The 25855-nt window shown below is 41.6% G+C and overlaps 3 protein-coding genes across 4 annotated transcripts; 1 reads left to right on the top strand and 2 right to left on the bottom strand.

Moving 5' to 3' along the window:
• Positions 1 to 366: 366 nt before the first annotated feature.
• Positions 367 to 11390, top strand: RB195_005117 (uncharacterized protein; the record flags this gene model as incomplete). Of its 2 annotated transcripts, none has more annotated exons than XM_064177420.1 (10): positions 367 to 514; positions 1371 to 1445; positions 2423 to 2555; positions 2619 to 2857; positions 6912 to 7093; positions 7153 to 7305; positions 8543 to 8610; positions 9605 to 9776; positions 9843 to 9953; positions 11301 to 11390. In XM_064177420.1, the coding sequence occupies 10 exons, from the start codon at positions 367 to 369 to the stop codon at positions 11388 to 11390; spliced, it is 1371 nt and encodes a 456-aa protein (XP_064034545.1). The 2 variants fall into 2 exon arrangements, with proteins under 2 accessions (XP_064034545.1, XP_064034546.1); XM_064177421.1 differs by having other exon boundaries at positions 442 to 514.
• On the bottom strand, positions 5449 to 5757 carry RB195_005118 (uncharacterized protein; the record flags this gene model as incomplete). The annotated part of the gene is made up of 1 exon (XM_064177422.1): positions 5449 to 5757. One exon carries the CDS (start codon positions 5755 to 5757, stop codon positions 5449 to 5451), a length of 309 nt encoding a protein of 102 aa, XP_064034547.1.
• Positions 11391 to 18449: 7059 nt separating the features above from the next.
• On the bottom strand, positions 18450 to 24781 carry RB195_005116 (uncharacterized protein; the record flags this gene model as incomplete). Its single annotated transcript, XM_064177419.1, has 21 exons — positions 18450 to 18540; positions 18598 to 18731; positions 18789 to 18887; positions 18995 to 19107; positions 19173 to 19275; positions 19340 to 19423; positions 19492 to 19665; positions 20110 to 20244; positions 20318 to 20428; positions 20485 to 20556; positions 20632 to 20772; positions 20859 to 20915; positions 20988 to 21114; positions 21171 to 21249; positions 21332 to 21462; positions 22089 to 22203; positions 23134 to 23251; positions 23321 to 23454; positions 24290 to 24368; positions 24462 to 24567; positions 24633 to 24781. 21 exons carry the CDS (start codon positions 24779 to 24781, stop codon positions 18450 to 18452), a joined length of 2352 nt encoding a protein of 783 aa, XP_064034544.1.
• Between the last annotated feature and the right edge of the window lie 1074 nt (positions 24782 to 25855).

Raw genomic sequence — 25855 nt, 5'->3', positions numbered from 1 at the left:
GAGAAATTAAAACAAGGCTTTTGTGTGAAACACATCTAAAAGGTTAATTCTGACAATTTTGACAATTCTCCAGTAGAAACGAGACTGTTTAAAAAAACCTGTTTGCTGGAATGGTAAAAATAAAAAGCAAAAGAGCACTGAGCAAGAAACAAAGTGTATATTATCTTGTATTCTTCTTTTTCTCTACATTCTCTTCCACTTCGACATATTTGTCTGAAAACCAAAATCCCCTCATTTTCTGGTTTTCTACGTGGAAATTTTGGCCCTCCTCTTCTTCACTGTGCACTCGTTGCTATGTATCGAACGGCAATCTGTGATCAATTAAGCCTTTTGTTTTCAGGCGAGGTATCAGAGCTACTATTTTGAATGATCACTTCAAATCTGAATCAATTGAACGCAATTGTCAGCGTTGCAGTTTGTTTCGTGCAGATTTCTCTGGCCATGGCTGGTATTTTTGGACATTCAGTTATTTTATACGCTACTTACAAAACAAAGGAGATACAAACGAAGTATGGTAGGTTGTTCTTTGAAGAATGTCCTGCTCCTGCTATTATTACTTGATCAAAGTGATGGAAAATGAAAAGTGAAATTCACATCTCATTAAAGGCAGCGTAACATGAGATTAACAAAATTTGGAAACCCGATTTAAAACATAAAGTCTGGAGTGTAGATTACAAATACGAGCATGGATCCGCAAAATTTCCCCTACTGGTTCTAAAAAAATGGCATTTGTTCCTACGTTTTTCCTACGTTCCTAGGTTGGAACGCGTCGCGTTCACGAGCGAGCAGCTGGAGATCAAGGAAGTCCCCTCACCGGCCTATTCAAGTAAAACAAACGAATAGGCCAACGAGAGGAACAGAGTGTGTACAAGAGTACACGTTCTAAGGTGCCTCGTAAGAACAAAACCCGTCTCCACGGTGTATTTTAGAACGATTAAGAGAAACTTATCAGGACCCCGCTCAGTTGGTAAGCTACACTCCGAACTTCATATTTTCCCTGAGGTGTCCTTACTATGTCGGTTTCGTGACACACTGCCCTTAACCTACGAAATCACCCCCAAAACCACTTTAAGTTAGTTAATTAGGCGTTGTTCTGTTCGTAAACAGTGAAAAAAATCTTGCTCTCATGAGCGTTTGTTGTTCCCAACAGAACGGCAACTAGAACGGTTCTCTGTGCGCGTGTCGTTGTGTCACTGACGAGTTCCCTGCCAGAAGATAGTCGGTGTCCAGTGGCGCCCACGTCCATGGCAGATACGCTTGGAACAGACACGGAACGCAGTTCGCAAATTTTTGTCGTACATCACCATTTGGTAGTGGCAGTACTAACGTAGATCCATAAGTGGGTAGAGTTAATCAATAAAACTTTTCAGGACTCCTACTGGTCCAGCTTTCCGTAACACATATCGTCTGCATAGCTGGAGCGCTTGTAAACACCGCTTTCTTAGGTAACCGTTACGATTTCTTCGCTTCTATTTTTTTCTCTTTCTTCTTCTTTCAAAACTCAATCTCCGGCAACAGTTTACATGTGTTAGCAACTGCATTAAAGGCAGCATATAATGAATCTGGCGTGACATGGATTTCTCATTTAAAGCTTCTGTACGAGGCTGTAGATTGTAGTGATCGCCGTAGGAAGGGCATAGGAATTGTACTAGTTCCTGCTAGGTACGTTGGAACGTGCCTCTACGTACATGTTCCGCTTCCCTCAGCAGTGTAGTCATTAGTTTAATTTGAATACGCGGATGAGGAGACCTTATTAATCACCGAACGCTCGCTCGTTGATGCAGTGCGGCACGTGCACAAGGGTGGTCCGTCGCAACGCAAGCCTTCGGACTGTTTTTTACAGCAACTGCGGAGAGACGAGCGGAATCACCCGGTTTTTCGCCATCTAAGACCCTGTGTAGAAGTTTCCGATGGGAAGTCCACACCACATTAGATTTGTGGTATGCTGCCTTTAAGACTATCGTAAGACGAAGAAGAAAGTAGGTCAGACCAAATTGTAACCGGCACTAGATGGTTGTAGACGACAAGATGACCCGGATGAGTAATGGCTGATGAACATTTTGGGTTTCGAATGACCATTCGAAACATAATCCGTTCATTCGTGAGGAGTAGCTGTATGTGGGAACCTTCGTGTCTCATTGCGTACGTAGAGCTCGATCATGTAGTCTAGTCGAACTGGAAAAGAAATATGTTTCACGCCATGTTTGTTTTTATTCTTATCCTCGCGTGCTTGTTTCCACCTACGATTACTAAACCATTCATTGACGCAATGAGGATGATTAGAAAATGCGATAAATTCTATTTCTTCTTTCACTTGCACTTGCATAAGATGAAACACACTGTAACAGCATAAGAATGATGGATTTTATGAAGTGAAATCTCATCATAAGATCTGAAAATGTCTAACAAAAGCTAATTTCAGTCACTGCTCCAGTACTAGATGAACTTACCTGTTTCCAAATATTTGCTCTACCTATTGCGGTCATGCTATGGCAATCAGTGATCATGCTAGTCATATCGGTCGACCTACTCTGTGCTATTGTGATACCTATAATGTAATTCTGATTCCACGTAGTGAGAAATGTCCTGCAAGAAGAAATCTGAGGAAATATTTTCAGTTACCGTGAATGGTCAACGCGTGCGTTTGTGGTGGCGAGTTTGATTTTCTGTGGCATAATGTCTGCGGCGTATACGACCACCATATACGCAACAATACGGTCGCATGAATACAGTGTGTGTAACGCGTACAGTGTACAAAATGATACTGTGGGGCAGTTTGTCGGGATAGTCAATTACATCATTGCAATTCCTCAAGTTCTCATCTATATTACATGTTACACGGTCATGTACATAAGAGGTAAGTCAATGGCTGAGAAAATCAGCCTCACACGTTTTCTTTTCCTTTTCGTTTTATGTTTCTTTCGTGGCGGATCTATATGATGATATTTTTTTGGAGAGATTAAAACACGAGTTCATTATTTCGGTCATATCACGAATCTGACGTGGTGAGGGAATCCGCGAGAAAATCTAGAATTAGTGTTGTAGATTGCGGGATCAGAGGTGGTTTCGCTCATTTTTTCCTAGTTGTCGAAAAAAACGGCGTGAAAGACGCCGCTGTTTCTTATAAAGTTAGTTGCAGCGCGTCACCGGTATTTACCGTCAACGTTATGCACACGCCGCATCCTGTACGTGAGCGAGCGGTCAAAGATCAGTAGAGGTCTCCGGACCCGCCTTTTTAAGTAAAAGCAATGAACAGGCTGTTAAGGGAACCGGAAGGTGTGCATGGAAGAGCTTTCTAGCGTACCTCAAGATAACCAAAGTGGTTCCTACGCCGTTTTTCAAAGAGGTTTTTTTCTAGGGAGAGATGAGTGGAACCACCCTTGATCTCAACTATCTCTAGCTTTCCCTGCGAATTGCCTCACCACGTCAGATTCGTGGTATGCTGCTTTTAAACGACGTTGCCTTTGCTTACGATCCGCACTGTTATGGTCACGAAAGCTCACGTACTGCTTTTCACACAAGTCATGCCAGTCGTTATGTTCAGCGACGTTGACGCTTATTGTGAATCTATCAGAAGCAAATCTTGACCACTGGCCGACTACATAGAGCTTTTGATAGGGCTGTATTGGATCAAACTTCTTAAGTCAATTTCTGTTTTGTTAATTCATTATATTTCTGCAGTCTCAAGCAAGCGTTGATATAAGCTTGTCAAAACGACATGAAGCTCGGTGCAATAGCACAAGCGCTTGCGCTTGAAGCGGTACGGTGCAGCGTAGAATCCAACTGGGATCCTTGCGCGCGCCATTCATCGCTGCAGTTGGTGATGGTCCCACGTCAATCACAACCACTAGCTTCATTGCGTCGCTTCGTGTGCAGCAGCTTACGTCACCTTGATCACCTTGACTCCCGTTAATCTTTGAACTGGTCGTGCGGGAGCCAGTAATTCTTCCGTTTGTCCCGACCGCTTGCCAAAGTCACCCAGTGGTTCCTTTCGCGTGGGACACGAAGAGCATCATAATTTTCTTTGAAGGACTTCGTGAAGAAATCTGACCATTGGGTCGGCGGTCTTCTTGTAATATCGCAGGAAACACAATCTCTCACGGCTCCGGTCCAACGGTTGTCGTTAAAGCGCATCACATGTCCGGCCCAACTTATTTTACTCTCCTTGGCAGACGTGGTGGCGTCTCTAATCTTCGATCGCTGGCGTAAGAGAGAACTTCGGATCCCGTCCCTCACTTGCGTGAAACGGGATACTCCTAGCATCACTCTCTCAATTGCGCGTTCAATGACGCTCACCGCGTTTTCTTCCTGCTTGCGAAATGCCCAGGTTTCCGAAGCATAGGTCAAAGCATGAAGTACGGTGGTGTTGAAGAGGTAAGGTCATCATGTTCAATTCCCGACCTAGAAAAACGTAGCTGGTGCATTCGGATATGTTCGTTCCGTTGAGCGTGAATGGGGCATCCGAGACCCATATGTTCCGCATGAACATCGTCTTGTCTAGATTCAGCTGAAGACCGATGCATCCACATGTTTCGTCGAATTCGATCAGCATTCGTTCCGCTTGGCTGATGCTAGTTGTTATCAGTACGATGTCATCAGCAAAGCGCAAATGGTGTAGCTGCCGACCGTCGATCTTCACTCCCATGTCGTCCCATTCCAACTTTCGCATTGCGTTCTCGAGGGTGGCTGTGAATATTTTGGGTGAGATTGTATCACCCTGTCGGACTCCCGTTTTCACGTCAATGATGATGTTCTTGTAGAATAGCGAAATTCCGGTCGCGAATTTGCTGTACAACTCTCGAAGTACCTTTATATACTTAGTAGGGCCTCTTGGTTGTCCAAGGCTTCCACGACCGCTTCCGTCTCAACTGAGTCGAAGGCCTTCTTTATGTCGATGAAGGTGAGACAGGGCGGCATCTTGTACTCTCGTGATACCTCGATGAGTTTCGAAACAGTGTGAATGTGGTCAATCGTGCTGAATCCTTTTCAAAACCCTGCTTGCTCGCATGGCTGTCCTTCATCCAAGACTTTCAACTCTATTAAGGATCACTCTTGTAAAGAGCTTGTAGATGACGGACAGTAAGCAGATTAGGCGATAGTTGCCGATTTCATGTGGATCTAACTTTTTATACAAAAACACGGTCTTGCTGGTCTTCCACTGTTTAGGAACCTTGCATTCCGACAGATAACGTGTAAAGAGCCTCGCCAGGGTGTTGATGAGTATTGGCGGAAGGTTCTTCAGGTGTTCTGGTCTTATTCTGTTGGGACCGGGTGCCGCACGATTTTTGCCGACATGGTAGCATGTCGTACTTCGGACGGGGGAACCTCTGGAATGACATGTCCGTCTTCCTTAAGATGGTGAGGAGGCGAGTGGACATGGCTGTCGAAGAGATCAGAGTAGAAGTCGTAGATGATTTTCTCCATTTCCCTTCTCGGTGGTTGTTTCCTTCATGTTCCGGAGAGCCGTCTTCCTAGTCTTACGACTGGCGAAATCTCGACGGACATAGCGGATGTTTTTTTCGCCTTCACCTCTGCTCCTTTCTTTTTAAGGTCTTGATTTGTCGCCTTTCTGCAGAGCCTTGCGAGGTCGGACGCGAGTTCTTGGTTCCCTGCGGCTCGTGCTGCTCCACGTTGGAGTATCAGCTCGAGAGTTTCAAGAGACAGGCGTTTCTTGATGGCTTTAAAACCCTCAGCATTCTTCGTGCAGTCGTGAAGGTGTTCAACGAGCCTGTCATTTTTTTCGTCGATGTTTTCCATTGCGAAATCTTCCAAAAGCCGGCTACCGTTGCGAAGAGGTCCGAGTTAATGATAATTCTGGGATTTCGTTCTCTGAACTTGGCAGCTTTCTTTTCTTTCCTTGTGAAGGAAAATCCTCCTTGGAGGAGGCGATGGTCCGATCCCGTGTAGAACTTTGGCACAACAGCGACGTCCGTCAGGCAGAACCTTTCACTGACGATGATGTGGTCTATTTCATTACGGTGGCCTCCACCGAGTGACTCCACGTCCAGCGTAGAGAGGAGGGCTTCTGGAATTGCGAGTTCCGATGGAACTGGAACATGAACTCGGAGAGCCTCTCTCCCTGTTCATTCCATTGTGGACCGTGGGTCCTCGTGTGAAGTTCCTCAGGCGTTCTTGTGCCAATTTTGGCGTTGCAATTTAGCCAATTATGACTACTTGGCAGCCGTAATCTTCTCGGGAGAACTTCTGCAGGTCCATGTAAAAGCAGCTTACGTATAAAGTTAAAAGTTAAAGGGTAAGGTATCTGGTGTCAAGGGATCCGCTTGAGATGCACCACTATTTTCACATTAATTCAGAATCGTTTGAGGTTTATGAACGTGTAACTGAGCTATACAATGACTTGCGGGCCTAGCCGGTGCGTCATGTCAGTGTTTTTATCCTCCCACACAAGTCGTACCAATTATCGACCCCGGATGGATGAAAGGCTAGATGAGCACTAGGGCGGATTCGAACCTCCGATCGATCGTGCAAGAAGCGGAACCTTTAACCAGCTGCAATACACCCGCCCAGCTTACATATAGTTGGGTCAAAAAGACATGAAACGCGGACAGTGGCTAAGCGGCTGCGCTCGAAGCGACGCGGTAGAGTGTAGCAGTTGAGATTGTGCAAGGATTCTCAGTACCGCCACCCATTCAGCAGTTCGCCATGGTTTAGCTCCACCTCGATTCCAACCGTTGTCTCCACCGCACCGCTTCGAGCGCAACCGCTTACGCAAATGCACCATGCTTCATGTCGTTTTGACCCAACTGTAACTCGGCAGTTTAAAATCAGTTTTAAATCGTGCAGTTTTAAACCAACTGTATTGCATCGACATCAAATACAAATATTCAAGAAGTTGAAAAAGCTTCGAATAAACATGAAGTTGTTCTAAACTTCATAGGTCTTTTTTTCAGCCAGGATTTTCATGCACAAAAATATGAATGCATGTTATCGCAACAAACATCGGAAGACAATGCGTACAATATCGGTGCTAATAGTGATCTACATATGCACTTGGGTTCTATCGATCGTTCTTACAAATGTTATCGGCTACATCAATAATGACATGTGGCAGAGATGGTTGCAGATGGTTGTGGTGAGTGTAAAAAACCGCAATATTTTCTACCTATATCCAGATGTTTGCTACGTTTTCAGTGCATTCTACAAATGATGTGTTTCGTACAAACGTTTTATGTGTGTTATCAGCGCAGTTCGGAATATCGAAATATTTTCCGACGACTTTTCAAGTCCGTTCAATTCTCCGAAGATGTCAAAGATCATTTGAAACGAGCATTTCACGGAGAAAAAGTACATGTAAAGTGTGTATCGCTCGTTGTTAGTTAGCATCTCCAAGGAAATGATTATTTCTTGCTTAATGGCGGTGCAACAGTAAGGTGCTAATGAGATCGTGTTACCGAAATTTATCGTCTCTTTTGTACATAGTGAAGATTTCGTTCCAATTTTGGGACGTTGTATTTAATTTGTATTTAATAGAGTTGAATTTTTAAGTGAAATGTAGAATTTCTTGCAAATTTCCGTCTCATATGATGTTGTTTTTAATAGGAATACTTTTGTTGCATATAATTTTTGATTTCCCTCAGTAAACAAGGACGTTTAATGCTTGTTTCTTTGAGCTTTTGCTGAGGAAGAAATACTTTCTAACGGTCCAAATGAAGCTTTCTTAGATGAGAAGGCGGAGAACGGATAAACTAACGGATTACTAATTGCAAGTTACTTTATGAACACGAACACAACTGATGGTGTCTGCAATGTCAAGAACTCCGTAGATGTCTCGGCGTGACTGTCTCCATGACTGCTGCGTGGAGACGTTGACTCCGAAAACTGACAAATGAATCTCAGATAGCAGCTGCTTAATAACATAGCACTCAAGTAACAATCCTTAAAGGCATCACCCCACGAATCTGGGGTGGTACGGTTTTCAGCTGTATTATGCTTATACGGGGCCATAGATTGTGTGGAAGAGAGTGATTCCGTCCGTTTCTCCCTGTATCAGCGGAAACAGACGACACCGGAATGCTGTTTCTTATGACGCTCTTATGACGGCTTATGTTGCAATGCGCAACGTTTGCGCTCCGCCCAATGCCGCCCCGTCTGCGATTCGTCGAAAACCCATTCGGACGAATCGCAAGCGGTTGAGGACATCGTAAGAAACAGCGTTCCAGGATTGTCCGTTTCCACTGATAAAGGGAGAAAAAGACGGAATCACTCCCTCTCCATAATCTGCGACCCCACATACAAATACTCCACCTGAAATCCGTGCCACCTCAGATTCGTGGGGTGATACCTTTAAAGACAGACGATTACCCTACCTAAACACCTTAGCAGCTCAAAGTTCATCTCCGGAATACTGCACTGCTTCTGCAATTTCGGAGACAATCTCAATGTCTTGAAACGATACAACTTCCAAGGAGAGCACACAGTAACACCCTTTACTTGAATTCAAAACCATTCAAAGTGTTATGTGTTAGTGTGATAGTGTTAGCAGCTTATACAATGACCTGCACAAAACACTCGATGATATCAGGTCAGTGATCCTACCCTCCCAGACATGTCCGGTACCACTTTATCGACTCCAGAATCGACTCCAGAAAGGTTTGTTCTTATGTCGACTTTCAACAGTGAATTCACAATGGCAATTGCAGTCACAATGGCATCTCTTACTGTTTCGAGGGGTTTTTACTCATCAATTTGTAAGGTCAAAAATTACGAATCTGCTCTGGTACCACTGTTGAAAGGATCATTCACCCCTTCACAATACTGTATTCATAACTTGATACGAAGTAGTAAAGGATGAAGTGCACATCGTTAATCAACCCCTATGGCGATGCACCTATACGTTCCATTTCAATTGGAACCGTTTAAGATTTCGTAAACGCATGCGAAGTCGCATGCAATGACTAACGGGAGCTGTTATGTCACGTCAAACCAAACAATAGAGGGTAATATCACATATCACATAATATAATAATATATCACAAACTAATAATTGAAGCAATTTTCCATAGAGCCGTCACACATTTTGCTCTCAAAAAATCGACTCGGAGGATTCTTTGTTCCAAGGACGTGACAATCCTGCGAAGTCAAAAAAAGCTATAAACGTTCTTTGGTACCAGTGTTAGTAGTGACGTTCACCTTTGCACAGCACTACAATCACAATGTAAACAATCGATGTAAACCAAAAAAGATTTAAGTCCACGGCGTTAATCATTTTCCCTTAGGAGATGCGTTTATGCGTTCACCATCAATTAAAAAAAAAGGTGGGAAGCTAACCTATGTGTCAACTTCGTACAAACAATGAGGATTAGAACAACAGCAAACTAATAATTCAAACAATTTCAAATATAGCCTTTGTTGCCTCTGTAATCGAAATATCAATATGAAACTTCTTTTCTAACGAAACTTTCTGACTCTTTTCAGAATTACATGCCTACACATTATCATGTTTCCAAATAAAAGCGCCCATCTGTAGTCCACAGGAACACTTCGCGTGGTTTCTGCTGTAGCTTCTTCTATGAATACAAGTCGCATCTTATCGTGTATCATTTGTTAGCTCTAGCTACGTAATTCGAAAGAAAAACGTGTTCAGAACAGAACTTCTCACCAGAAAAATGAGAACTCTATTGTTCTTGGTTGCCGTCGGCACTGCTGTAGTGTTCTGCAACACAGGCGTTCTCGACCATGTCTCTGATTGCGTCATATGTATGAATGTCCTCGTAGCTGCATTGACAGCAAACAGCGCAAAAAACACCTTTGAATATGTGAGTCGCATTGCATCAATTTGTAGAGAAATGAGAAATTTTGAATGTTTTCTCCTTTTTTTGCAGCAGTTCAACTGGTATTGCAACCAGACAAAGTCGTACGTGTTTATGAGACCGGATTGCAACCGAATTGCTTCCGAATTTCTGGCAAGCAGTTCTTTACGGGAGAAATTCAAGGTAATCCTCAATCGGCATTGATTTTACTCTCTTTACAACAGTTTCTACAAAGCTTCGTTAGTACAGTACCTGTTGAAATTTCATTCCCGTCAGTCTTCGGATTACGGCCATTCTGAATGCAGGTGTAACGCTGTACGGTAGTGCTGCGGCTTTTCTATCTACCGCATGTCTACTGTCTCGAAAGACAAGGATTCGGATAGATGTGGTCGAAGCGCGGGTCGAGGCTGAGGACGACAAAAATTTTGGCTGGCGGAGGTCGTACCTAAAAGACAGCGCAGAGCGTTCGTAAGCACCAAATTGTAGAAGTATTCCATGACCTCATTCACCTAAAACGTTCAGCTTCCCATCATACATGTGATAGTTGGAGCCGCTGCTCCGATCTCCTTTGCTTTTGGACGGTTGGCGAAGGGATTCTCACTACTTGAGCTGCACCTCATGAGCCAGACCCCTCCACCTGAGGAGGGTCCAGCCCCTCGCTATCGCTACTGTAATAATCATCACTTGAGCTGGGCCCCGTGACCTTGACACCCTTCACTTAAGGAGGGTCCGGCTCCTCTCTATCGCACCTATGCTTCTCATATTCAAGAAGATAAATGTTATAAAGAAAAATTATCTATCATGAGTTCAAACTAATGTCAGTAGAACAGCCACAACATCATGTGCGATAGTTGTCGGTGAAGATATTGCTAGCAAAACACCGTTTTCAACCCATTGAAGAGGTCATATGCGAAGTAAAACGCTCCATCAAACATCCCGTGAGGTGCGGTGTATCTTCTGTTCTGACGAAAAATCCGAAGCGCCGGAGCTTTCGATTTCGCTTCTCAGCGTACAGAACTCATCAAGCGCCACAGTTTGATCATTTACGGTTTTTCATTCTGTGAATGACCGTGCATACGGTGTCGGCATGATTAGGCGGCTACAAAGCTGGAAAGGAACGCTCACTTGAACCCACAGAAATGGGTAAATGAAACAGAATGCAGTATAATCCACAGGGCGCAGTCATGGAAGATATATAAAGCTCTAGGGAAGGAAGATGCACTCAGAATTCTCTAATATGTATTCCTCTTCACCTACACATCCTAATATAAAAGAGGAGAAATAGTGCATTTCAAAGGATTCTGTGACGAATTTCGAACCGAATAATTTGAGGAATAACTCTAAGTATTTAATCAACAAGTAAGTTTTCAAGAAAAGTATAAAACTGCAGCTTTCGGGCCGTATTTTACAGTGACTACACAAAGATGTGCGGAACCACCTAGTTTTCCGCAATCTACGGCCTTGTATATGTTTTATGACAAATCCATACCACGACAGATTTGTGGTATGCTGCCTTTAATTGATTTTCAGACTCGTACTACACTGACTGTGCGTGAGGGGACCTACATCTGCGAGCATGACTTCCCGCAAAAGTACTGCATGGATGGGAAATTCGTTTGATATTGTTTCTAAAATAACCGATAAATCTTTTCCTGCAAGTTTGGCGTTCACGTACAACAAAACTCAGTGGAAGAAGAATTCAGAATACTGACAAAGTTGCTTTCAGGACTTCTAATGGAAGTTTTTCACCAAATTTCTTGAAGCCTCCCGATTCAAGAACAAAAATTCACCAATTAATATAGGGAAAAGTTCATGAGGATTATAAATTCGTTTTCCATTTTTTCAATTTCAATTTTTTTAAACCAGTCCGATCGTTTCGCTGAGGTGGGACTCTCAGACTTTTACGTGTGCTCGCTTCGTTCGCACAACTGTAACTTTTCAAAGAGAAGGCGAATGAATGTACAGGAATATTCGACTAATCAATATGTTTCTTATTCAACAATTCTCTGAGATTTTTGTAAGTGCACTTAGATCGCAGAATATTAGCAATGTAGCGGAACAATAGGAGAAACAGAAAATCTGATACATTAACATATTTCTCCCAGCATTTCCATCCAATGCACCTGAAAAAACTCTCGAATATCAACAATCTAACGTGAACTAAGAAGAATAGGCAGAAATATCTTCCTATTTTGATTTCTGTGTAGAGATGTTTTTTCGAAAATCTGAGAGCAACAAAGAGAACCCGCTTAAGATCTTTCAATTATGCATATTTCATGGTCAATGAGTGCGGCTTCGGAAAATGTTGGTTCTCGACTGTTTTTAGGACTTTTTTTCGAATTAATATGTAAGCACAAAGAACCAAAAAGCAAACAATTCCAATAGAAATTCTAAGAGCAAAGCGTAAGAAACCTCATTCTAATCATTGCAAATCGTGATCACAACATAGTTATATGCTTACCTTCCCAAGAGATCTGAGAGCAGTAGAACTTTCTCCAACGAAAAATGCAATGCAAAAGTGGAGTGGAACTAAATTAGCAAAAGTAGAGTACAACAAATTATAGCAGCATGTACACTGAAATTTCCCATGCGTCTACAATTTTGGGACCTCATTCATCTTTTTTCTGCCAGTATATACTCCTCGACGTATTTAGGAGAACAAGGAAAAAAGCATTATCTTTGACTTCTAACGAAAAATATCCGGGGTGAAAGTAAATGGAGACGCACACATGCACGTAGGGAATTTCTTACGCGTTCAGCACTCACGAATATTCAGACCTCATTAATTTTTCTCCTTTATCTTCAGACATCTAAAAGCAGTTGTGGTTCTCACAATGAAAATCCCGCTACAACAGCAGAGACGGAGCGATCACAGCCTTAAGATATGTTGACCCACTTATTTTGCTCTTACCAGTGAATACTTCTAGAGGTGTATAAGCACCACGGCTCTTTTCAGCGGAATAACTACGAAGAATCCAACGCGAAAGTTGAGTGAAGCCTTCTCATAACTCTGAAAAGAATTTCTTATGCGATCACAACTTCGTGATATGACGGCCTCACGCATTTCCTTCCTGCCAATGTATGCTTATCGAGGAAAACGGTTTTGGAATATGACGACATTGGTAATTTTTCTAGATCCGGTGTATGGTTCTCAACTTGTCAGTGAGTCTAAGGCGACACGATTTACACCCCCTCCCCTCCCCAAGTATATTTTCTCGAGTCTTGTTTATCCTTAATGCTGATGATGCTGCTAATTTTTTAGTTTAGTTCAGGTCTGTTGTTGAGGAGTATTTTTTATTAGAATACATTATTGCTAAAATTCCGAACTTTTTTTTCCTAACAAGCTTTCAAAAAAAATGAATGTTTCTCTACAAAGCGCGCCCTGACTTATCCTTCTTCGTTTCTTCTCCAGTCCGTTATTCATGTTTATTTCAACCTAACGACATCCGACCAGTCCAAGAGTCCTGAAATTAGCTCTAAATCACAACTAAATGTGGTAAACAATGCTGTAAATACAATTTCAAAAAAAGTGCCGGTAAAATTTTCTTCTAAGTCGTTTATTTCCGTTTTGCAAAAATCAAGATTCCGGTGGAGATCGAACTATCCGCTCGGTAACCACCGTTAATGAGTGAAGTTTTGTGCAGGAAGTAGTAATGTGTGGATGGCTTTAAAATGCTTTCTGCATCGATGTTGGTTGTTTTGTTTTTCCGTATTACAAAAACGGAAAAATTACGATGGAGATCGAACTCTTGACCGTTTTCTTATCAGTGTCGAAGAGTATAACTGTGTGTAAAGAGTAACAAATAAAGTGGGAATAGTTTTAAAACCTTTTCTCAGTATTAATATCGCTATATAATATTATACATTTTTACTTCACTTATACCTCTGTTATCTATTGATAGTTATCATATTATTTTATTTCATTTCAAGCATTTCATTTTTCATTACTACTTACTTACATTACTTACTACTTACTTTTCTTACATTACTACTTACTTTATTTTTCATTACTACTTACTTACATTACTTTCATTACTAAGCGTCAATTTTTTCTTCAATTCTATTTATTACACCTAATCGTTGATTCCTATATGAGCGGCTACGCTAAAAGGGTGAGATAACGGTGCCGTTTTCAGGATGGTTTTTTTTTCTCAACTATACGCTTGATCGTACTGCACCTCGGTCCTAACTGCTCCGCTCTACCACACCGCTCACGCTGCTTACGCTACATCGCAACAGCAACGAACTTCATGTCGTTTTGACCTGACTTTCTATACGTCGCACGTTAGGTTGCAAGCAGAGTTGACAGCGGTGCGATAAGGCGGCTCTGTGGTTTGGAGCTTATTGAACGCTTAAGTGTGAACATTCAATAAATCAGCAAATCCCAGGGCGGCAGGATCGCCCTTCCCGCGCGGCAGTGATTTCTGCTGGCAGGCCTAAGCATACAGTCCGGCATCCCACTGATTTGAGAGCAGCTTCCTGCATGTGTGTGATAGGAGACATCTTCTATTGGCGAACTTTTTATCAAAGGTATATGATCCTGCCAATCACAATAAGCATTACTCTTGCCCAGGGTCAAATGTGTGTTGAGAATTTCTCAACAGGAGGTCGTAAGAGAGGTGTCGGATCAGGGCGGGAGGGGGGGGGGGGAGGTCGTAAGAGGGGGTCGGAAAATCAGAAAAAATTAAAGGAGCAAAGAGAAAAGGAAGACGGAGTTGTCGTTTTCAAACAAACATATATTAAGGTGTACAAAATGAAGTGTAATTTAGGTATGCGACATTCAGCAGAAAAACAGGAGTGAAAACTGTTTCTTTTCAGACGTAGTGCTGAAACTTGAAGGATGATCAGCAGTGAATGGCATGTTTTTATCGCATATCAGAAGATATTCACAACTGAAACGTATTCTAAGGCTTTTTTTTTCAGGTCCCGATGTCTGCGACTAAAAAATGTCTCAAAGGAGAAAAACCGTCAATGATGCATATTCAGTACTTGTGTTTCAATATAAAAATTGTTTAATATAAAAATAAATGATATAGAATAAGTAAATTTTTTTAGTATTCGAACAAACGATTGAAGAAGACTCGCGGTTGCAGTTGATGAAGACTATTGTAGCATAAAAATTTAGGATAAAAAAGAGTACACAAACCAAAAAATGATTTTTAAAAAATTTATTCTCCATAGTTCTGGTAATGAAACTACTGCGCTTTTTGGGCCAATCTTGAAGATGGGCGACTAAGCATTTTTGCTGCTCTAACTGATGCATGACGTCGGAGTCGCTTCGGTGGCACAAACCAAAACAATTGAAATCTTGGATAAATGTGATGCATAATAAATAAAGTGATAATGTTGTGATGTGATAAAATAGGAAACCAATTATTTTAGCACTAAGTAAAAGTGGAAGTATAACTGCAATGAAAAGCAAGTACGCTGGCTCAAGTTGGTAAGTGTAGTGCAGACTTATTTATGCGCGATTACAAAGACTTCGATAAGGACATCTGTTAATCGGCCATTACACGCTCTGTTGAAATAGAGCTGATGCTGGTGATTCGTTAAGATTGGATGGCTCAATGAGATGCCGCGCTATTTTTATTGTGGCGGTCAGGGATTAATCCCTGCAAAGATGCTATTTTTGCATTTGGCGTAAAAGAATTTAGAGGGCACATTCCTCATCCTACAGTAACGAACTTCTTACTTTCAGTCGAAAAAGCAATTCCGATGCTGCTACTGAGCGAAAAAAAGACATCTACAGGCGCAATTAGGGTTAAAATTAGTACAAAATAGGCTCCACGAGTTTCTGAATATCTACGCTCAAAGTGAATTTTATGCAATAAAGCTGGCTGCGATCTGTAGAGAAAAATTTCTTCTATATCTCTACAACGTTTAGTGGCTCTAGCTTTCCTAGTCTTTTTGAAACCTAGTTGAGAAAAATCACAATTTTTGCCTCAAATTTTCGAGTTTTTCTCAACTAGCTTTTGAGAGAACCAGAACACCTACAGAGGCCAAAATTTGCAGTTAAGGATTTTCCTTGGTGCTCTATCCAAATATGGAGTCAAATTTTTCAAAGGCGCTACCGTATCCTCGCAACGGGAAAAAGAGCGAAATGTCAGATTTTCGGCAACGCGTCAAAATCTGTGTGACTTCAAACAAATTTCCATAACTCTGCTCATAGTTTATAAAAACGAATTCGGTTTGAAGTGTGTTGTAGAGGGAGATTTTTGCTATTATAATTTCTTTTTACTTTTTTAAAGGTAGTTTTCGTCTCTGAAAAAGCTAGTTGAGAAAAAGTTGAGAAAAATGCCAAATTTCTCAACTTTTTCTCAACTAGGTTTCAAAAAAACCAGAGGGTCCCTACAAAAGGTTTTTTGACCGTTTTATAGCGCAAGTCTTCCTCTACACAACGCAGCCAGCTTTATCTTCTTATGTCTCTTCGTAAGTGAGTTACTTATGTTTATTTCAAGGTAACAAAATCCGACCTGTCAAGCAGTAATTTCCAATTAAGACCTGGTTTTAATCGCTAAAATAACCTCTATATAACAATTGTGTGTGTCAAAAAATTGCCGGTGAAATGTTCTTCTCAGTGATTTTTTTTTCGGTTCTGCAAAAATGTAGATTCCGGCGGGGATCGAACTCTCATCCGTTCATTTCCATTGTCGATGAGTAAAATTGTTTATTAATAGTTGGAAATGGTGTGAAAATTGTTTTAAAAGGTGTTCTCCTTCTTTTCCAGCTGTTTTTTTCGTTTTGCAAAAATAATGGTTCCGACGGGGATCGAACTTTTGTGTATTGTTTAAAACTTTTATTTTTCTTGATCTTCTTCCATCTGGCACACGTCATTCGGCATCTTGAACATATAATTAACATGAACATATAATTTCCAGTTATTATTTATTCCATTAATATCGCTGCATTACAATATGTATTTTGTTTTACTTGTAGCATTACTATTTTTGTAAAATAATTTATTATTTGTTTATTACATCGTATTGTTTTAATTTATTTATTAAGCGTTTATTTGTTCTTCAAATTTTTTATTATATCCAAATTTTGGTTGCTGTGTGGGCAGCTATACTGGTAGGAACGAGATGAGGGGGTCGTTTTTGGGAGGGTGTGCGATGGGGTGGGGGGGGGGGGTCGTTTTTAGGAGGGATTTTTCCCAACTATACGCTTGACGCTGCTCTTGCCACCCATACATTTCTTAGGTCCACGTGCGAACCTTTTGTGGCCGAGATTTTGCGGCTAGAACACAGCTAGAACCCATAGAACACAGCTTTTGAAAACATAGCTTCGGGCAGTATTGTCTCTCGGAAGCCAATGCTTCCGCTTTTGCAAACTTTACTCACTGGTCTATAAGTCTCAATAAGATCGCCTGGTTTTGCTGACTTCTCTACAAGATGGGTCTACTATATGTAAGGCTCATTTGGGTTGTTGTTGTTTGCTGAAGTCACTTGTTGACTTCTTTTGTTATTCGATTTTGAAATAGAGCGTTGTAGCATTTTGTGACAAGTCCAGAAGTTCTTCGTACCTAAACTTGCAAACGGCAGCGATGGGTCACGCGTTTTGGCTTTACTCTGACATATTCCTGAGCTAAATGCTCACGGTTATATTTCCTACTTCGGCTGTCTTTCGTCCTCTGCACGTAAACCCTGAATGTAGGTCATATTAATCTTCTTTTAGGCTCTTCAGAAGGCACAAGTTAGATGGGATGTATGTGAATTTGAAGGGAAATATCACGCCTGTCGAAACGACATGAAGCACGATGCTGTTGCGGAAGCGGCTGTGTTTGAACCGGTACGGCGGGCGTAGCAGTTAGAATCTAGAGACCAATACCGACACTGTTCCTCCTTGCAGTTCACGATGTCTCCACCTCGATTCCAACCGCTACCACCACCGCGCTGCTTCGAGTGCAGCCGCTTACGCAACTGCATTGTTCTACCTGCCGTTCTGATCCTTACCTTAGTCGAGTAAAAACACCGAATAACTAAGGATGGGTTTAAGATTTCTCGTTTTCAGAGAAAATTTGCTTGAAATTACTATTCATAACATGTTGCCTCACTCACACACATTGCAATGTTAAAATCACTTGAGTTTTTTGGCATTAGATTAGCGTTATTGGACTACTTCAGAACACTTATCAAAACACTGATTTCTTCCGTGGCAGATGTGCGTAAGCGTAGTTCGTAAATGTTAAGCCGAATGTTGTGGGCCGCTCAAATCGTATCAGTTTACGACCGAGCAGATGGAGCCGCTTCACATGTATCTTTTGATCCACAGCCAGTGAAAGTACCTGCTGTATCGAACCTTCGGTTTCTAGGTCTTCTCGGACAGCGAACTCAATAAGGACGGTCATAAAGTAACTTTTAAGGCCGAATTTTTAATTTTGATCGAATCCCGACTTTTTTGTGTATATTCTAGAACTAAAACAGAAACAGAAACGAACAACAAGGAAGACTGTTAGCTCCCAAACTCTGACGATGATGTTCAGAGCACCGCGTGCGGTGGGTGGTCTTTTCTTGTAGTCATTCTGGGTCCATTCTTTTTGGAAGCTAGGAACCCATAATATGACTTGCAACCCGTCGCACGCGGTAGTTCTAGTACCATCGAAATCACAGATATTATTTGCACAAGATCTATACGAATAAAAAGAAGATGATATAAGATCGACTACGGATTCCACAACAATTAACGTGACGTCACACTACTGGCCGAATGTGTGAAACTTGTTGACAACAGTGACATCCCTCCATGTTGACTGCCACTTACGCTTACGGGCCTAAAATCACTCATAGGAACATCCAAACTAAAGCGTCCTCAAGTCTTCGTTTCTTGCCTTGATGACAACGGTGCCGTAAGTTGTGCTGTGTGAGGACGTTGGTCACCCATCATTTGTCGAGCAACTAACGTTGCATAAGTGCCGGGCTGCTTCAAAAGTTCCTCATGTGTGCCAACTTGCTCTACTTTGCCCTGAAATTTATCGATAAAATTCTTTCGCACAGAAATCTGTAATGACTGGTAACTAGCCTTGTTGATCACTATGATCTTATCGGCTTTTTCCACAGTCGATAAACGATGAGCAATCAATATTACACTCTTGCCTTCTAGATTTTTGTAGATGGCTTCCTTTAAAATAGGTTTAGAAAACACTAAAAATAAGAACAAAAAGGGAAGTTTAAAACGAAAGAATAAGGTGGGAATACACGACAAGTCACAACTCTGTAAACGACTACCTGTACTAGATGTTCCGATTCAGTATCCAGAGCAGATGTTGCTTCGTCAAGTAAAAGTATTATTGGTTCTCTGACTAACGCTCGAGCTATGGCAATTCGCTGTTTCTGGCCACCTGCAGCCCCATTCTTTTAGAACTCACCTTTCTTCATACAACAGAAAGGTTCTTGTGCTACTCACCAGACATCTGACTTCCTTTTTCACCGACATTTGTCTCATATTTATGCGTGGTTTGCATTATGAATCCATGAGCATTTGCCATTTCAGCGGCTTTAACTACATCCTACATGCAGAAAATTTTGTCATTTTTGAATTGATGGAACCCACTCGGAGTCAATACGACTTACTGCTTCCATAACATCAACGCCGTATCGGATATTCTCAGTGACTGAACGAGCAAAAAGTACTGGTTCTTGTCCAACAAGGGCTATCTGCATTGCGAAATTGTCATTTCAGATTCTGCGGAACGTTTGACAAAAAAAAAAAGTCATATCTTCACCTTCCTGTGGATAAAATGATGCTCGTACTCCTCCAATGGCACGCCATCAACAAGTACTTGACCCGCATTTGGTTGATAGAAGTTTTCCAGAAGAGCAATACACGATGATTTTCCAGATCCTGACGGACCGACTAGGGCAACCGTTTCGCCCGGTTCAACTGTGAATGACAGATCCTGAAATTTCTTTTCAAGAATTACACGAATAATACGAAGAATGTGAAAGAGCAGACGATTAAAGCACTCCATCCCATGTATCTACCATAACTAGTTCTGGTTCCTCAAAGTTGCTTTCCACATTTCTTCTACTGTGCAACTACCTATATAGTAATGTCAAAACCACTTGAAGCACGGCCCAGTTGCGTAAGCAGCTGCGCTCGCAGCGGCACGGTGGAGCGTTGCGGTTAGAATCGAGTGAGGACCCCTGCTACCACACTGCCTTGATGCAGTTCGTGATGGTGTCACCTCGGTTCCAACCGCTCTCTCTAACGCGTCGCTTCGAGAGCAGTCGCTTCCGCAAACTACATATAGTTGGTTCATAGATCAACTCTACAATAACTTGATTCTCGATGTTACGTGTATGACAAAAGTCAGAATTATGCTTTAATTTCTTTAGTTTACCCTAAGTATCGGCAGGTTGCTCCTGGTCGGATAACTGAAGTGAACGTTTCGGAATTCAATTCGTCCCTTCAACGTTGATGGTTGTGATGTCCCATAGTGAAGAATGGTAGGTTCGCGATCGATGTATTCAAATACCTCAAATGTAAGAACGACAAAAATTACTAGCGAATGCGTTCGAAAGATTATAGCAGGTGTGTTTCAGCAGCACCTTTCTACTTGCTCCAACCGACTGCATCAATCCTGTCCACACCTCACCCATCTGTCGTAAATTGTCGCCAAGCTGCATTTGGTAGAGCAAAAATGAAACAAGCAGGTCAGCCTGTTTATGAAAACAGTTATTCAATGAATAGTTCATGATCGTTTTCCATAACTCACTTTCATTTTGTTACTTAAAACAAGATGGCCACCATACCACAATACAGCGACGATAATAAACGTTTGAAATAACTGAATTGTTGAATTGTTGGTGATTCGATAATGATATAACGGGAAAGAAGCTAGAATAGATGGAAGAGTTCGTACCTCTGACACCCATAAGAAACCGACGTAAGCAATCGCTTTTGTTTTAGTGATGCTGAGAGTTTTGGTTAATTTCAGGTAGAAACGGTCTCCTTCTACGTTTTCACATGCAAATGAACGTACCGTGCGCATGGTAGACAGAACCTAGAAGAGGATACCTTGTCGTCTTGCCTGTCTATCAATCCTTACTTTGGCATACCCGTCCCTCCTCCCCCTCCTGTGGAACTCACCTCTTCGGCAACATCATTTGATTCGGCAACTGCATCCTGTGTCTTTTCGGAAAGGTACTAAAATATCCATCTCCGGTTTCACTAAGAATAATAACACCAATATTTTAGGACACAATGTATTATGCTTACGTCGTAGTAGGTTCCGAAAATTTTCGATGCAACGAATATGATCGGAACCAGAATAAAAGTGATCAACGATAGACGCCATGACAGTGTCATCATAAATATCATGGAGCCGAGAAGCATTACGGTATTTCTGAAGTGGTGAAAACGTGTGGGACTCTAAATGGGGACGGAACTATAAGAAATAACCTCAGAAAAACGTTTACGTTCATCGCGACTGTATCAGACATTGTCTGACAGTCGGCTGCCAGCCGAGACGTGATCTCGCCTGGAAAGTATAGGCGACTGGAAATTCAGAGAGAATGGCAGACAATGAAATGAAGAAATATTTAAGCGAACGGATAGTTTACCGGTTTTGTGAGCGTCATAGAAGGCTACATCTTGCCTCACCAGAGCGGTGAACAGATCATTCCTGATCGCTCTATTGATTCTTGAATAGGCATATTCAAAGGAGCCTCCTCGAAGTCCAGCGGCCATAGCGCTTAAAATCAGATGCATTCAGTTTGTATATTAACAATATATATAACGTTAATAATTCATGAAGAGACAGGAAGAATATGTTAGAATTTGAGGTTAGCGGATCGCCACAGCTACTGTCCATGGATTAATTCGTCTAGCAACTAAGCTACTCGGCTGAACAACTACACCAAAATTTTGTTCGGCTTACACAGCCAATCACGAGTTGCAGTCTTAGTTTCTTGATTGAGAACACACTACCTTTTTTCAGACTTCTCCTTCTGTACTTCTGACAGCATATTGTTGTTATAATAATTACAATTAATGAGTGTTATCGTTATTTCTCATTACTATTGTTGCTACTATTTCCGCAATCACGATGGCAAACAAAATTAGTTCATTTACCTAGATAAAACAGCAAAGTGTTCGAAATCTATTGTACGTTTAAACCGACGAATTGTTCACTACATCCTAAGTCGAATCATAGTGTGTAACTTTTTTGGTTAAAAGAACTGTTAAGTTAAGCGACACTGCGAGATTTTACGGTGGATAATTCGAAAACTACTGTTTTATATTCTCCAAAGTATTAGTACTTTTACGTTTGGAAAGATCAGTCAATGCTATAGTGGAAAAAACCATCAAACAGCCAACCTCACAAAAGAGATGGATGCCATTACATATACAGCAGCGGCCAAAGAAGGATAGGATTTAGTAGCGACCACGGTGGCTATTACCTGACCAGTATAATATGGTACGAAGATGCGAGCTGAAAAATAATGGTTTTATGAACTTTTCTAGGCATAGCTGGTCATCTATAGATGTTTAGCTATCCATCCATAGATGTATACTAATATAAGATAGAACCATCCACCGTTGCTTTTTTTTCTGATCCCATTTAAGAGAAACAGTTTGGAAGAGCAGATATCTAAATGTAAACTAACGTGAGAAGGAGGAAGATAAACTGAAAATGGCTGCACGAAATGAAATTTGTATCAGTCCTTTCAAATATACTTTGTTTCAGAGGTGAAATAGAGTAGCGTTTGGTAATGAACGTGGATGGATCTCAACTTTTCATGTTGCATTTTTATTGAGTACTGGACATTTCGAGTACAGAAATTATTGTCGGGTCAAAACGAGCTGAATCGCAGTGGAACGCCACCTCAAGCGCAGCCGCTTATGAAACTTCGCCGAGCTTTAGGTTGTTTTGATCCGGCCATACCACACTTAAACGTACCACTACTAAGATTCTAACGATACATTCAGCTCGGACCTGCTCAGCGCAAACGTTTTGCCCTAACACCTAAAAAAACGGTTGTCGAAGCGGCCAAATGCTTTATTATGAAATGTGTAGATAAGTTTGCAGCATTATTTTAGTCCACTAGTGCTTGCACAAATCGGAACACACCGATGAGAACATATCACGGGAGGATATGTGATGCGATAGTGCTGTAACCTTGCACACTTGTGAAAATAAAAAGTTATTGTGTCAAATATTTCGATTTCTTACGGGAATATCGCATTTCCCTATTCAATTCCAGTATGCTACGCTTTTCCCCCACCACTCCTAACGATAAGTAGCTCATAAGGCGTGCATTGGCTGATAAGCAGTTTCAAACATAGATCGATGGAAATCTACGCCATTAAAATATAGGAACGAACACGACGGACAAAATCGTTGAAATGGGCTTCCACCTACTTATTGAATAGATGAGCAGCCATGAAAATCCAGAAATATGCCAAATCCACTCCCTTTTGCAATATTGCAGCAAACGGAAAATTAATTCAAAAGTTTCCTTTGGAGCAGCTTCATCATCCTAAACAACAAACAGACAGCATACAGATACTTATCCAGTAGTGTGTCTACAACTCTCTCCTGTTGTCACCTCATCCGTCTCATCAAGAACGACGTAGCTTGATGGTGGGTAGTGGAAATAGTATTTCCATGATATGTCAAGAATTAATGCAGCGACGAAATTCCACACCAGAAAAGAATAATCACCGACAGCAAGGTATTTGCCTGAAATTGTGATTGAAAAGTAAGTGGAAAATGTGCGCCTCAACAGGAAGCTGATAAATGACGCAGCCACGAATCATTCTTGAGGGATTTTCGGTTTCGTTGGAAGTGCTACATGTTATGACTTAGCTATTAAGTTCCCCTCCAAGACCCATGTTTAGGTTTTATAGTCGGGTCAATACGACATGAAACACGGACATTTGCGCAAGCGGCTGCGCTTAAAGCGAAGCGGTGGAGCGTAGCAGTTGGGATTGTGTAAGGATCGACGCTACCGCCACACACCTCTGCAGTTCGTCATGGTCCCACCTCGATTCCAACCGCTGTCTCCACCGCACCGCTTCCGAGCGCGGCCGCTTGCGCAACGGTCCGTGTTTCATGTCGTTTTGACCCAACTATAAGACCCAGACTGACTGTGCTTTTCACTTCCAATGTTGAACTGTCGATTGATCAAATATCGCCTTCTTGAATGGGAAAGACATTCGGCAGTGAAGAGAGGACTTGTGCTCTAAGAACGTTTCTTGCGCTCTAAAGTGCAGTTCGATTAGAGCAGTGTTGAGTGCCCCTCCACAACTATATTTTACTTATTTCTTATGACTTAACCTCCATACAAGACCAACAAAAAGACTTCTCATCACAAAAAGCGGAGCAAGTTGACAGATACCCCGATAGTGTACACTGTTTCACATTTGAGAACTAGTGCTTTTGCAACGTGCTCTGTTGCCAAAAGCTCGTCATCTTCTTACACATTTAATTTTTGCAGTGCTAAGCTAGATTCTGCGATTTTACAACTTAAAGTGGCCTGCGTATTCATTCTTCTACATAAAAGAAGCAGACCTACCAGGTTTAAGTGTCTCCGTAAGTAACAAAAGTTTAGTCGGACTTGTAGCATACATCAATAATGAAGTGCAGAAGATCACCTGAGAATTACATATTTATTGAATAATTTGTGTGATAGTGGAGAAATCTGCGTAGAATTAGCTGCATTTGTTGCTAAGTGGTGGAAATCTTACTTGGGTCAATCGAGGCAAAGTGTCCGCACGTCCCGTTTTGTGAAGAACGGCTGGTAACAGCCACAGAAACACTCTTACAGTACATAAAACAAACAGATCCACAGTACTAAATTAATGCACAGTGTGAGAGTAGCATTAGTAATTTGTTATTCCGCTAATAACAGCGCTTACCAAGTAAAAAATGAAAATGATTTAAACTGCGATGTGATGTTTGACAGTGCAGGTGTAGGTCCATGAAGATAGGAGCAGAGTACGCATACCGCTACGTCCACTATCGACAACGTCACACCCCAGCCAAGTCGGTTCAGTGCCGTTGCCATCGTTGGCAAAGCGTTCTATAGGGTGTAACCTTGAGCAAATTGTTTATCAATCAATTGCACATCTTTTTTAATCGTCTAAACAACTACAACAATTTCTAGTATGCCAACGATTTTACTACAGTACGCTTAGTAATCGCTAGAAAATGAGTCGACCAACTGGCGAAATAGCAACTGTAACCGGATCTGAGCAAGAACCCTTATTTCATAACTAATCGGCTGGGCCAGAACATTTATTATCACACCGAAATTATGTAAATTTTGTTACATCGGGGCTGAACTGTCTCCTGAATCTGACTAAAATTAACCAATTTTTTGTATTTCTTCAAAGATATTTATCAGGTAGATTTTCGGTGCTAAACTCTCCTAATACAATATCAGACAGGGTTCTAGGCGAAGTTTACAAGCATCAGAGACAGCAGCTGATATCGCGAGGCAACTCCTTACACCCACTGGTTGAGGAAACGAAACTGAAATGAGTGAGTGTTAATGTGGAATCAACTACCAAAGGTACTCTTTGCACCCGTACAAATAATGGAATCCTCTTTTCGAGGTTCGATTTCGTCAAGCCCGAGAGTTGCCTCGTTCGGTAAAGTGATGCATCCCATCTGCATTCGCTCTGTGGCATTTGGGAGCTACGTTCCTATCAACCCTTAGTATTGAAGTGCACTCAATATCGAAGACCACCTTGAACGTTACCTTTAGTGGATTGTTGCGCGCATCACTGCAGCTGCTGCAGCATAATGGCTGCTAGAAAAGATGGTAGTTCTAATCTCTAATAAGCGACCATTAAGTTTTTTTTTTTCTAAAACAACTTTAGAGAACACTTCAGGTTTATTTCCTAAATAAATTGATAAGTCAACAAGATCATCACCTTTGCAATTAACAGATAGGGCGCAGACATAAATGGAAGTAAAGATAAGGGGGGAAAAGGCTCTTTCCAAGGAAAATGTTAAGGGAAATTACCTTCGGTAGTCTTGTGTCGATGGTAGTAGCAGAAGAAAATTTTGCTGGGGTGTGAAATTGCTCAAAAACCTATGGAACCATAGTGAAACTAGACCTGCCTCACCAAAAAAG

The sequence above is a fragment of the Necator americanus genome, chromosome I (genome assembly GCF_031761385.1).
Source record: "Necator americanus strain Aroian chromosome I, whole genome shotgun sequence".
Classification (NCBI taxonomy): domain Eukaryota; kingdom Metazoa; phylum Nematoda; class Chromadorea; order Rhabditida; family Ancylostomatidae; genus Necator; species Necator americanus.
The sequence above is the reverse complement of the archived record's forward strand: the minus strand, read 5'-3'. Positions and strand labels throughout refer to the sequence as shown.